At 44.9% G+C, this 14,635-nt stretch overlaps 1 protein-coding gene across 3 annotated transcripts in view; it reads right to left on the bottom strand.

The window, feature by feature from the left end:
- Positions 1-12,827: 12,827 nt before the first annotated feature.
- The window catches only part of DNAJC13 (DnaJ heat shock protein family (Hsp40) member C13), a 295,032-nt gene continuing 293,224 nt past the window's right edge, over positions 12,828-14,635 (bottom strand). For all 3 annotated transcript variants that reach the window (XM_068236264.1, XM_068236262.1, XM_068236263.1), the window contains one exon: positions 12,828-13,564. In XM_068236264.1, coding sequence (XP_068092365.1) covers positions 13,467-13,564 — 98 coding nt within the window. In that variant the 3' untranslated portion in view covers positions 12,828-13,466. The remainder of the gene's footprint in view (positions 13,565-14,635) is intronic.

Here is a 14,635-nt window from a genome sequence, read left to right on the forward strand (position 1 = left end):
CGTTCAAATTCAACACCCCAGTGTTAAAGTAGCCTTAGGCAGAGGGCAAGGGTGGTTAGTGGTAAGCAGAAGCCAGGGGTAAGGTTAGTGTGAGCCAAAGGCAAGGTTAGTGTGAGGCAGAGGCCAGGGGCAAGGTTATTGTGAGGCAGAGGCCAGGTACAGGGTTATGGTGACAGAGGCGCCTAAACCTATAGACAGTCCAAGCGGTGGCTTGGAGCACAATGAATGGGGAAAGGCACTGTAAATTACTGTCAGTACAGGCGGTGAGGCAGAGGCCAGGGGCAAGGTGACTGTGAGGCAGAGGTCAGGGGCAAGGTTGTGGTGAGGCGGAGACCAGGGGCAAGGTTGCAGTGAAGTGGAGGTCAGGGGCTGGGTTTCTGTGAGGCAGAGTCCAGTGCAAATCTGCATATTTGGTTGGGCGCATTATGCTATTGGGGGGGAAGGGGGTTGACTGGCTGATTGGTGTTAAAATGGACCAATTAATTTAAATCATTGTCGGACTTGATTGGTCCATTTTCGAGAGAGAGAGTATTTGCTGGGTTGCAACTTAGGGAACGAGGTCGTATGGTTTGTAGTTAAGGAAGAGACTAGCTAGTGCCGCCTTCCAGCTCCCTCCTGACAACTAGATGGTGTGGGAGCTTCTAATATTAAAATATTCCACAGATGCCTATTTATAAAGGTGGTTATTAGAGGCATTTTTATTGTCACATGAGCAGTGGGCGCTTCTAAAATGACCAGCAGACTCAAAACAGATTAAAAAAATGTTATTCCCTTGTGTGAGCCCAGCAATGGGTTCTTTTTAAAATGCTCAATACTGACCACCATGCCTCTGTGTGTCCAAAAGGATTTTTTTTCCAATACAAGTCTGTGTGAAATGTTCTTACTAGGGATGAGCTCGGAAAAGCGAAATTGTGTTTCGAGTCGGAACAGAAACAGAGCATTTTTATATGGGGGTGGGGCAACTTCAAGAATATATCTAATTGCAAGTTAGGTTTTCTGCAAAGGAACAAATAACTTTTTTGGCCATGACCCAGTTGGGAAGATAGTTCCTCACTTTCTATTCCTAGGAGCTCCATGAACCCTGGTGGTTCCAGGAGACAGGATTGGGGGTAAGTTAAAAGGAATGTCCAAGCAAAATAAAAAAAATGAGTTTCACTTACTTGGGGCTTCTACCAGCCCCATGCAGCCATCCTGTGCCCTCGTAGTCACTCACTGCTGCTCCAGTCCCCCGCTGGCAGCTTGCCGACCTCGGAGGTCGGCGGGCCGTATTGCGTACATATTTACGCATTCCCGCTAGTGCAGGAACATTAACACATACATTTTTACGCGATCCTGGTTCAATGCGTACATTTTTACGCATTAAACCAGTAATATGTAAAAATGTATGTGTTAATGTTCCTGCACTAGCGGGAATGCGTAAAAATGTACGCGATGCGTCCCGCTGACCTCCGAGGTCGGCAAGCTGCCAGCAGGGGACTGAAGCAGCAGTGAGTGACTACGAGGGCACAGGATGGCTGCATGGGGCTGGTAGAAGCCCCAGGTAAGTGAAACTCATTTTTTTTAATTTTGCTTGGACCTTTCCTTTAAAACATATAAATTGCCTTTTCTGTACACAAATGGTTTTAGTTGTTTGTGTGTCTAAAAAGAGAGGAAAATCCCCATAGCTAGAAACACTGACATCAATAACAACCCAAATAAGGATCTAACAGCTATCTTAAAAATTCTAAACTGAAATACGGTATATATCCAGGAGTTGAACTGAATTCTGGAGTTTTTGTGAAGACACATCTTCAAACATCACTTTTAGGGCTCGTTCACACTATGAGCGTTTGCAGATTTTTTTAAAGGGAACCTAAACTGAGTAAAATTATTTAAAATAAACAAGGAAACTTCAAATGAATATTACATACTTACCTTGCTATCGGTTCCTCTCAGAAGCTCACCATTTTTTTCTGACAACAATCGCTTCCAGTTCTGACAAGATTTTGTCAGAACTGAAATATATCTGTTGCTGTAATTTATAGCTGAGAGGACAACTGATGTGCCAGGTAATGTCCATGTTTCCCTATGGCTCAAGTGGGCATTGCTACAGTTTAACAGTGTGCTGACCAGGAAGCTGTTATGGGTAATGGCCATTTTCAAAATGGAGGACGGAGAATTCCATTGATCACAGTGGACAAACAGGACACAGGAGAGGAGAAAGAGATTGAGGAGTACACATGGGAGGTATGACTACATGGGAGGTACGTATGACTTGTGTATGTTTATTTTGACTTTTAATTTTCAGTTCAGGTTTTCTTTAACCTTTTGGGGACCAAGTACGTTGAATCAACGTCCAGCAGGTGGTGCTACCGTTCTGACTGGACGTTGATTCAACGTCCGCGCTAACGAACCGTCCCGACGCGATCGTGCGACAGCTGGCATCTCCCCTCAGTGATCAGCAGCCATTGCGTACGGCTGCTGATCACTACGATCGCCGGCGGATCGTTCTGATCAATTTGACAGCTTTGACGTCGTGACGTCGTCAAAGGGAGTCCCGATCCACCCCTCATCGCTGCCTGGCACTGATTGGCCAGGCAGCGCACGGGGTCTGGGGGGGGGCGCGGCAGCGATCGGAGTGCTCACGCAGCTAGCAAAGTGCTAGCTGCGTGTAGCAAAAAAAAAAAAATTATGCAAATCGGCCCAGCAGGGCCTGAGAAATCCTCCTGTGCGGCATAGCCCGAGCTCAGCTCGGGCTTACCGCCAGGAAGGTTAAGTAATACTGAAAACAGCTGATTTTACTGATCACCTTCCCAAATTCCAATTCATTAAACCTATTACTGCACAGAAAATTAAAATTACTGACCAGTGAGGTAATAATCTTTGTGAATTGCAATTTCTTGACGATTCGACGGTTAATGTGCATTCGGTAAATTAAACAAAAGTGTTTGACGATTGACAAAGCCATAAGGTAAATACCATCAGGGTTGTAACTAGACTTAATAGGCCCCCCCCTGCAAAAATGATAGCAAGGGGCCCCCTTTGTCCCCTAACCCCACAGGATTGGGAGCCAGCGAATGGCGGCAGAGAGTGTTCTGCCTGTGAAGCAGGAAAAAATTACACATGCTTCAGCACACAGATTTCGTGAGCGAATTGGGAGGTTTCTTTGCTTATTGGCTGCACTTGAGGTTGGGGAGAGAGGTGGAGGGGCCCCCCCTGCGATGACAGGGGTCGCAGTGGTGATTGCTATGCCCATGAATACCATCTGGACAGAGACAAAGCTGGCAACACCACGCCCATGAGAAAAGCCAAGTATCGTAACTGCAGTAAAACAAGTTAACCAGGGTGACGGCGCCCTGGTTATCTTGCTTTACTGCAGTTCCATTCCTTGGCTTTTCTGAGGGGTGATGTTGCAAGGCTTTGTCTATGTCCAGATGATATGGTTTCGTGCATAAACTGTTTTTGAACAGATATTGTAAATTTGAAATCCTGAAGAAGGGTCCTTGTGAGAGAACCCGAGCTGGTTTTTAAGAATATCTGCACACAGAGGATGGGTCTGCCTATACAGCCCAGCCTCTGTTGCTATGTAGTGTCCCCCCAGCGCTCTGCTATGCCCCCATAAATCACAGCCGCGCTGTCGACACGCAGCGTGTCGCAGCTGGCTGTGTTTACCTACAGTATGTAGTGTCACTCTCGCTGCTCCCCCCACCTCCTGCAAAGCTCCGGTACCCACCCAATCAGCGGGGAGGGAAGGGACGCGGGCGGGGACCGGAGCTAAAGAAAGTGTTTAAAGAGAACCCGAGCTGGTTTCTAAGAATATCTGCACACAGAGGCTGGGTCTGTCTATACAGCCCAGCCTCTGTTGCTATGTAGTGTCCCCCCAGGCACCCCCGCGCTCTGCTATGCCCCCATAAATCACAGCCGCGCTGTCGACACGCAGCGTGTCGCAGCCGGGAGGGAAGAGACACGGGCGGGGACCGGAGCTATGCAGGAGGCGGGGGGAGCGGCGAGAGTGACACTACATAGGTAAACACAGCTCGCTGCATGTTGACAGCGTGGCTGTGATTTATGGGGGCATAGCAGAGCGCAGGGGGACACTACATAGCAACAGAGACTGGGCTGTATAGGCAGACCCAGCCTCTGTGTGCAGATATTCTTAGAAACCACCTCGGGTTCTCTTTCAAAGCAGCAATTTCTTGCAATTTTTCAAGCTCCAATGGTTCTTTATTGATTATGAATGGATATTTGTATCACTATTGAAGAAATGTAATATGGCAACAAGGAAAAAAATTGACTTTTGGGTGCACGAAAATACAAATAGTAATTTAATAGTTATAATTGCAAAAAGAGAAAGCGAGAAATATACACAATTACAATAGCAAATGGCAATCTAAAAACAAAGGCCACTAAATAGCAACATGAGCACCAGGGGCTGAAGTCCCCAGACATGTCTTAAAAAGTCCAAGTCCTGCTAGTAAAGTTCATATGTATTGCATGACTGCGCGGGTGGTCTCCCTCCAGCTCCGCCACACCATCGGGAGGATGGGGGACACTGGCTCCCCGGACTCCGGCGACAGGGCACACTTGCTGAGGTTCGGCTCACCACGTGGCTCACCAGCCGCTCCACCGCTACCACTTCGCCGCTACCATCCGGGTCTCCTCACTCGCGCTGCCTGGGCGCTCCAATGAGCAGGTCCCCGCCGGCGCTGATCCACCACCTCATCGCCGCTGCCCAGGAACATTGCTCACACTGCCTGCGGGAGGGTTCCACGCTGCTGCGGCTTCACCACCGGTTGCTCCGATCTCCTCTCTGCTGCCCGCTTCACCATCGGACGCTCCGATCTCCTCTCTGCTGCCCGCTTCACCACCGCTGCCTGGGGATTCTTCGCCGCCGCTGCCTGGACCACTGCAGACACACGGTCCCCCTGCCGCTGATCCAGCACTCCATCACCGTGCCTGGGACAGCCTGGAGATGTGATCTTGGAAGACCCATGTGGCTTCCACACCGCCGCTGCCTAGGGAACCAGGACGCATCCATTAAAGGTACAGGGACTGCTCCGACACCGCAGCCACAGCTGCCTGCACACACTGCAGCCACTACACACCAGGCCACCTCGCCTGCAGTGCCAGCACACCATTCAAGAGCCTTCTGCTGGTAGCCATCTCTGCCCCTGCTAGGCTGCCTGGGACCCAGCCCTTTTGCTCTTTGGCCAACTAGCAGCTCCTTGTTTTGACTGCTGCCAGGACCCGCTACACGGCTACATGCACCCAAGGGGGTAAAGACAGGACCAGGAGACTAATCAGCCAGATTAAATCGGAATCCAAGGGGACTTACTTCACTTTTTTCACCTCTCTCCTATCTTTCCTCCATCTCTTTCCCTGGGTCAGACCATGGGGCATCTGATTCAAAATATCGCTACAAAAGCGTTTTGAGTGCCCAGATGGCAGCGGATTACCCCCCTGGTCCTTCCCCTGGGTCCATCTTATATGTATCTTCCTGTCTATGCCTATGTTTGCAATGTGCCACTGTACATATGTATGCATCTACTGTATGTATCTGCATGTACCTGTATGCACTGTATATACTCTGTAACTATTGCCTATCTACTGTATCCACTGTATGCACTTTTATGTGACTGTACCATCACCGACCCTGCTTGTGCCAAAACCAATTCCGGGTACAACTCTGTTGTACTTGGCGAAATAAACAGGATTCTGATTCTTCTCTGATTCTGATCAATGTGGTAGAAACGGACATATATGAACTCCAGAGTTATGATAGACAACTGATCCCAATCGTAGATCTGAAGAGAATTTCCTCATACAATTAATGCACATTGCCACATGGATATGAGATATGGTTCAAAGTCCTACAATACTGTATAAGGAGTGCAAGGCCAGCCCTGACAGGTACTCGGCTAGTAGTCAAACAACGCCAGTGCTGATGGAAACCCCCTAAATCGCAGGGTAAAACTAAGTGGCATCCAATATGTAACATCCAAGTTAAGCAAGCAGGTGTGAGACCGAAAGGGCCTCCAGGCAATTCATGCATCCACGTAAAACAACCGATATGAGATCAAAAGATAGTTCATGCAAGTGATAGAAGCATATGGGTATAGTTACTACTCCAGAGTCCAAACTTATCACATGCAGGGAAACGGCGATAGACGTGAGCTCTGGCAGGTTGGTGCAGATGCAGGAAGGTAACTGAGGCAGTCTCCTACTTGTCCAACATGTTTTGCCACTCTTGTGGTATTTTCAAGGACAAGACACCATAATAGGAACCATCTATTATCTAGGGTGTTCTATTCTTGAAAATGCCACAAGAGTGGTGAAACATGTCTGACACACAGGACAATGCCTCAGCCACCTTCCTGCATCTGCACCGATCTACCTGAGCCTGCATCTATCATGGTTTTACCTGCATGTGATAAGTTTGGACTCTGGAGTGGTAACTATAAGGCCTTGCACTCCTTATACAGTATTGTGGGACTTTGAACCATATCTCATATTCATGTGGCATTGTGCATTCTTTTTTGAGGAATTCTCTTTAGATCTGCGATTGGGATCAGTTGTCTATCATTACTCTGGAGTTCATATTTGTCAATTTCTACCATATTGATGCAATACAGATGAACTTTACTAGCAGGGCTTGGCCAATTTAAAGGGCAACTGTAGTGGAAGGTATGTGGAGGCTGCCATATTTATTCCCTTTTAATCAATACCAGTTGTCTGGCTGTCCTGTTGATCCTCTGCCTGTAATACATTTAGCCAGGCCAGGTTTACATCAGGTGTTTATGACATTATTGTCAGATCTGACGAGATTAGCTGCATGCTTGTTTCTGGTGTGATTCAGGCACTACTGCAGCTAAAGAGATTATCAGGGCTGCAAGGCAACTGTTTTTATTTAAAAGGAAATACATGATGGCAGCCTCCATATAACGCTCACTAGATGTTGTCCTTTAAGACAGGTCTGGGGACTGCAACCCCTGGTGCTCATGTTATTGCCATTTTCTATTGTGATTGTGTATATTTATCACTTTTTCTTTTTGCTATAACTATTAATACATTACTATTTGTATTTCCATGTACCCCTTGTTGCTATATTGTGTTTTTTAGTTGGCATGGTGTATGGAAATATTTTGATATTTGTACAGTACTGACTTGCACATATATATCTTTATTTCCCATTTGCCTGCCACCTCTCTAATATTTAAAGGTGTGTTACTTATTGAAGAAATTTAGTGTGTATTTTTTGTTTTTACATTTTTGCAATTATTAAAGGGAACCTTAACCGAGAGGGATATGGATGTTTCCTTTTAACCAGTTCACCCCCAAGGGTTTTTACTCTAACGGACCAGAGCAATTTTCACTTGTCAGTGCTCCTCCCTTTTATTCCCTAATAACTTTATTACTACTTATCACAAGAAAATGATCTATACCTCGTTTTTTTCATCACCAATTAGGCTTTCTGTGGGTAGTACATTTTGCTTTCAGCCATTATACTTTTAAAATTAAACATTCTCCTGTGGATAAAACAAACATATTTTATTTGCCCAGTTGTCCCGATTATTAAACCGTTTAAATTATGTCCCTATCACAATGTATGGCGACAATATATTATTTTGAAATATAGGTGTTATTTTTCTGTTCTGTTTTTTTTTTCTTCTGGCCATAATTACAAGCCCCTATATAATAAATTAAAATTAATTTCCCCCCATAAAATATAGATTAAAAAAGGCAACTATGTATTTATTTATTTGAAGCTGATTTTTGGGGGGAGGGGGTTGGAAGTGTAACTTCATCAATTTTATTAATAGTGTGTATGTACCTGTGTATGTATGTACTTTGTACCTGTAATATACTTTTTGGCCACAAGATGGCGCTAGTGAACACTCTCCTGTATAGGAAGTGATCACTTTTTTTTTTTTTTTTTACACTTTATTAAATTGTTACAGTTTCCTGTTTTTGTGAATGGAGGTGGCCGCTGTTCGCGGTCGCGTCCATTCACTCCAGGCAGTGCGATTGGGTAGAGGACCGCTCGGTCCTCTTCCCCAATCACCCAATACGGAATCCCGGCGGAAACGTTTCCGGCGGGAGCGGCGCGAACACGTGCAGAGCGGCGGCGGGAATGCGCAACGTATTAAAACGTCATGTTGCCATTAACAGGCAAAAGCATGACGTTTTAATACGTTAGTTTGCCGGTAAATGGTTAAACAGTACCAGTTGCCTGGCAGCCCTGCTAATCTCTTTGGCTATAGTAGTGGCTGAATCACACACCTGAAACAAGCATGCAGTAATCCAGACCGACTCCAGTCAGAGCACCTGGTCTGCATGTTTGTTGAGGGGCTGTGGCAGACGCAGGATCGTCAGGCAACCGGTATTATTTTAACTGGAACAATCCATATCCTACTCAGTTTAGGTTCCCTTTAAAGCTGTAATCATCTTCGTAATTGGTTTCCGGAAGCTTCTCCTTCAGTTTTATATCCTTGTAATCTATTGCTGTATAGTGATACAGAACTGGATAAGAACCGTAAAAAATATATGTAACATAGAGAGGCTGATATATGAATTAGTAGGGTATACATTACAACAATTTGACTTCATCATGTTACACAGTCTTCCTCCTTTTTAAATGTATAAAAATCCCATCAGTGCTATGCTCTATTTTGACCTATTGTCAGATGCTCTCAGGGTGAATAGATCTAAGCACTGATGGGGTTGTTTTACATTTCAAAAGGAGAGAGACTGTGTAACATATTGATGTCAAAATGCTGTATACTCTACAAAATCATATAGAAGCCTCTGTATGTTACATCAATTTTGTACAGTTCTGATCCAGTTCTATATCATGCCTGAAGAAGAAACAAAGTTTCAAAAGCTTGCAAAGCACTCTTGTACAGCTGGTCATGAGAGAATGTAAGTGAATCTTCAAATCTTGTCTGGACTTATGCAAATGATTTTCAACTGGATAAAAAAAATTGTTTGTAGCCCTGATCTGGGTCATCTCAGACCATTGTTTCCAAATGGTTAGCACATTTGTGTTGGTAGTATTGCAGATGTGTACAGGACCCACAGCAAGAGCTTCAGGCTGTTCTGAACTAATTGTATTATAGGGGTTCTGGAGTACCAGAATCACTACAATTCAGGTGTGTGCTGGGGACTTCAGTAAGGCCCGGTTCACACTTGCGGTTCTCTGCCAAACGGACCGGATGACCTGACCGCATCCGGACCGGAACCGTACGGTTCTGATCCGGATCCGATCAGGTTGCATCAGGTGTTCATCAGGATGCGATCCGGATCCGTTTGGCAAAAGATAGTAGAAATAGAATAAAAATGTTGGGGTCTGGGAGGTCAGCAGAAGGTGGACCTGTGGAATCAGGCCCTCCGCTGTTTAGCACTCACCTCCACCTCCGACATACTGCCCACATCTCCAGCACGTTTAAAGTCACTGCTGCTCCACTCCAAAATGCTTGCCCACGTGTCCCCATCCAAAATCGCCGCTTCAATACGCATAGGAAGTGGGGTAGAACATCCGGATTTGTAGCCAGTGTGTTGTGCGCTCTCCGGTTCTCATTGGTTTGTATTGGCCGGATGGTGCAGTCCGGCTCCGCTCCGGATACGGCTGCCGGAGGAGCCGGACTAAAAAATAGCGCATGTTGGGTCTTATACCGGAGTCCGGATCCGGACGAAACGGACGCATGTGAACGGACGCATAGGCTTTCATTGCTATGCCGTACGTCCGTTCTGCATGCGGTCCGGCTCCGGCACGGCGATTCCGGACGGCGACCGCTAATGTGAACCGGGCCTTACACAGATGCTGATTCAGTTATATTTCAGCTACCCAAGTGATTGTTGCAAACTTTTCTCACCTGATGTTTGCAAATACAAGTGTGCTGCCCTGTACCTCCAAGTAGATGCACTTATTACATTGGCTCTTAGTGACAAGGATAATTTGAAATGCTAAAGGTGGCCATACACATAGATTTGCAGCTGATTCGACCATCAGATAGATTTCTGTCAGATGCCTGTCAAGTTTAATCTGACAGGAATGTATCTGATGTATGCCACACACTAAGAACTGATTTCCAATATAATCGAAATTGGCCGCAAATAAATCAATCAATAAATTTGATAGAATCAATAGAATCGTTTGATGGCTAAAATCAACCAGTGTATTACCTCTTTTAAATGCAGTTAGCCATGAGCTTCATTTAAAGAGTAACTGTCAGGCTGCAGAAGCTAATTTAAACCTCTATTCTCCTGTGTTAAACAGTTTAGAAGGAAGCCAAAAAGGCATTAGTGAAGATAAAAATCTCTCTTACCTTTGATGTGTGCTTATCAGCAAAGCTGTTAGACCCAAGCAGGACGCAAGCCGCATACTATACTGCAAAGCATTCTGGGGCCCTCCCCTCGGCTGCTAATGAGACGTTACAGCAGCTTGTAATCAGTCCAGCGCGTAGCACTGATAAATCTCCGGGCAGAGTACACTGCAGGAGTCAGCTATTGTTCCTAGCCACATGGCTAATTTAGGGCTGGTTCAGACGGACGTTTGCAGAGCGTTTACAGCCAGCGTTCAGGGCTTGGTGTTAAACGCTCCCATTCAAGTGAATGGGAGAGTTTGTACCAAGCTTTCAAGCGCGTTTACACAAACGCGGCGTTTGGGTCCCGATTTTCTCTGGCGTTCAAGGAGCCCCTGGAAGCTACATGTAGCTTCCAGGGGAGGTTAACCGCGACGGCTAATGTCCCCCTAGGGGAAGAAAAAACGCGACCGCATCCAAACGCACACGAACGCTGCTGAACGCGACGCCAGCAAACGCAACGCCTCCTAACGTCCGTCTGAACCAGCCCTAATATTCACTGCACACTGTGTTATTCAGGACGAGCTTTTCTGTGATCAGGAAGCAGGCAGGACATGACGACACAATTGGCTTCATAGAAGACATAAAAACATGGAACCTGCCATGAGCTGTCAGGAGCATCAATCTCTGCATATACTATATAGAAATTCTGTGAAGTACAAACGTGGACAGTGAAATGCATATGTAATGTAAGTACAGCCAATCTTTAGCTACTGATATATGTGTTTATTTTCTCTGAGACCTTATACCTAACAGCTCCTCTTTAAGTGTATGGGCGCTGGAGTGCATTTCCTAGCACTGAACAGCATAAATAGTTTGTATACAGATGGTGTAATGATAGCACTTGATAAAGGTCACATTGACCAAACCCATTGAGCTTTTTGTAACTGTGAATAATATGAATGTGAATGTGCATATGCATATGAATGTTAATGTGAATATGTAAATAAAAAGCTCCATGCTGACAAATCCAGGTGAAGTCCCTGGTCTTTGTAGGTTGGTGAGCAGGGCCGGAGCTACCATAGGAAAAAATGGGCAATTGCCCCAGGGCCCCAGAGCCTGTAGGGGCCCCCAAGGTTTCCCTCCCCCATCTTAACTGTTGCTCTCCAGGGATTCTGCAGAGTCTGTTAAGTTGGGAGGTGATTGGGGGAGGGTCAGCAGCCAGCTCAGGGGCACAGGAGGGAAATTTGGCTGCAACAAAGGGCCTCAAATTACGCTTTTTGGGTGGGGGTATCTGTTGGAGGGCCCCCAGGCTAATTTTGCCCTAGGGCCCAATTGTTACTTGAACCGGCCCTGCTGGTGAGAGTATCAATTTATAAATCTCCTGTCATTTCCCAAGAGTAATCCTTTCAATGGTCAATAGTAAATTAAGTGATCACTCATCTAACCCTTGTGCATACACGATCAGTGATTAGACTGAGATTTAACCCTTCAGAAGCCAATTTATTTAGAGGCTTGCAAGTGCTGCATGACAAGTTATTTTAGCTATTTTTTTCTTCGTTACATATCCTAGCTTCTAATTAGTACTGCTGTAATGTGTATTTATGACCACATGTCACTAGGGGGCAGTGTGAGACACTAAAAGAAGACTTCCGCTTTCAGTTTCTATGTTTTCTGATTGGAGAGAGATCGATCAGAACAAGCCAAATATTTAAAGCACAACACATTCTGCTGGCTGAAGACAAAAGCAGTGCATTATCTTAAAATAAGATAACTTGTTTGTGGATGTTAACAGGTTAAAGTACAACCATTTATACCTTGCCCGATCCGTTCCTCCACTGTAGGCCCAATTCATTCTCCAGTCGTGCTCCACTATGCATGGGCAGTCTTGGCCACGTGTGCCTCTATCGCACTCCCCTGACCAGGAGTATTAGAGCATGACTGGGGAATTTATGGGGATAGCGAAGGAATGGAGTGGCTTGGGAGGATAGCAAGGGAGCCCAGGGCAGCAGTTTCTGGTCGTCATCTTCCCCACAATGCAAAAAAAAGTTTTTATTGTTGCTGTCTTTACCTCTGTTGGAGAAGAGGTGATAGAAATGTTCACAGAGGGCAAATAAGACAGCAAGAGTAAAAAAAAAAAAAAAAAAAAAAAAAATTATAAGAAATAATAATATTAAAAAAAAGAGGTGCTATCGCTGTACTCTACACACGGTAACTCAACTACAGTATTGTTTTTTTCCCCAGGAATTAGACTACATCTATTTCCATCTCCTATATCACAATATAAATGCAGTGCCATAACATTCATTGTTATTCTGTCACCATATTTCCCCATAAATTGAAACATAATACATTGCTAATTGTAGAACATATAGCATCATCTGATAGCAATTCAGTTAAGAAGGTTGTCAATTCCCTTTATTTTCTTAAAATTTTATGTACATGAGTGAATGATCTGAATAATGTACATTCATAGAAAGCTGTATATACTGAATAATGTAGGAATCATGTCACTATTACACTAAGTTCTTACATAACAGGCTGACATTTTCATATACACTTTTTTTATTATTTGGTAAAGCTATGCTGTACACGGGAATATCACCTTCTCTCCATTCCAGAGAGGCTAGTGTTAATCAACTGTAAATGGACACAAATGATGAACTTGAACAGGAACACTGTCAGAATTCGGTATTGTTCAGTGAGCCCAACCACATCAAGCATGGCAGAGAACGGAAACAAAATGCCCCTCCCACTCTACTTCCTTCCTCCCAACCTACAGCTTGGCTAAGTCGTGGAATAGAAACCTTAGAACAAAGGGAAACTGTTATTTTGATTCACAGTCTTGTAAACAAATACAAAGGAACAGAATGTGCTCGGATACAAAAAGGAAAGACAACAAAAATTTTGTGTAACCAGAGGGGCTGATCCACAGAGTGCTTTCAAAGTCTATGTTACATAGCGATGCTTTGTCAGAATCACACATCCCAGATGTATTTATTTCTTTATCCCTAAATAAAAATATATTTATTACAAAAAGGAATAACAATTTTCTTTGTAAAACAAGGAAGGCAGAAATAAAGTCCTTTCAATAAACCCTGGGGAAGAGGAAGAGACCTGCGGCGCTGTCCCTCGTGCAATAAGTTCGCTCAGTTTACATCTTCATTGGCATAAAGTCATTATTGTCTATCCAAGATCTCCTACTTCATGGTCCACTGGTGGTGGCACGTTGGGTACAATGGTTGAAGAAGACCCTGCAGTAAGGTAGCCAGCAACGCCAGGTCCTAAACAAAACACAATGCATGTTAATTAGAATGCTTTCAATATACAGTTATAGAAAATCTGTACTAGGTTTTATTGTAGCGATAGGTTAATGTTTATGCCTTTATCATGCATCTAAATGACCGGCACGAAGTATCAAAGAAATCAGAAAAATCAGTTGCATGTAGCGATATCAGATGAAATGACTATTCGTGATAGTTTATGCCAGCAGTCTGTCCAGCAGCCATTGACCGTCATGCATGTTTGGCTTCGTTGAGCTGTCTGGACTTTTGTGGAAGGGGGGCATGTCTAATAGCCAACAAGTGCAGAAGAGAGGGAATGCCTGTACAGACATCAGACTGTTGACCAAAATAATAAAAACCCCTTTTTATCCAAAATGGTCTCTGTGACAGTGAAGAAAATTTCTATACTTTATAGAAAACCTGTTGGAGACAAAAGTGCCCAATTTGGGTATTTATCTCAACAGAGGGAAGCCTTTTGGATGACCCAGAGGCTTCCCTATCCTTCTCCGCCAGGCTCTTCCAGTGCTGTCCCCTCCGCAAAACCAATTTTGAGATTGCTCATGCGCAGTAGCAAAGACCCGCTTGGGGTTTGGCGTAAAAAAACAAGCCTGTGCTTCAGGGGTCTCAGTGCTGGAATGGCCTGGTGGGAAAGGACAGGTGAAGCCTCGAGGACCCAGTGGCTTCCCCATCCTGACGCAATTATCTAAATTTGGCCACCATAAAACTTACAGTTTTGCTTTATGGCAGTAGCTGGAACAGTCGCTAGAGTTGGAGGTCTCCGAGGAGATACCGGTTACAGTGACAGCAGTCCAAGCTGAGAGTCAGAGGATTTCTCCAAACATCTTGCTATGTCTTTGTGGAACAAAGAAATGGAAAATCCCTACACCAGTGTTTCTCAAACCTGTCATCTGGACTCTCTAACGGTGCATGTTTTGCAGGCAGCCTCACCTATGCACAGGTGGGGTAATTAGTGTCTCAGCTAGGTGGATTCCATGAAGCTGAGACACTAATTACCCCACTTGTGCATAGGTTAGGTTGCTTGCAAAGCATGCACCGTTGGGGAGTCACGAG

Source organism: Hyperolius riggenbachi, chromosome 5, assembly GCF_040937935.1.
Source record: "Hyperolius riggenbachi isolate aHypRig1 chromosome 5, aHypRig1.pri, whole genome shotgun sequence".
Lineage (NCBI taxonomy): Eukaryota > Metazoa > Chordata > Amphibia > Anura > Hyperoliidae > Hyperolius > Hyperolius riggenbachi.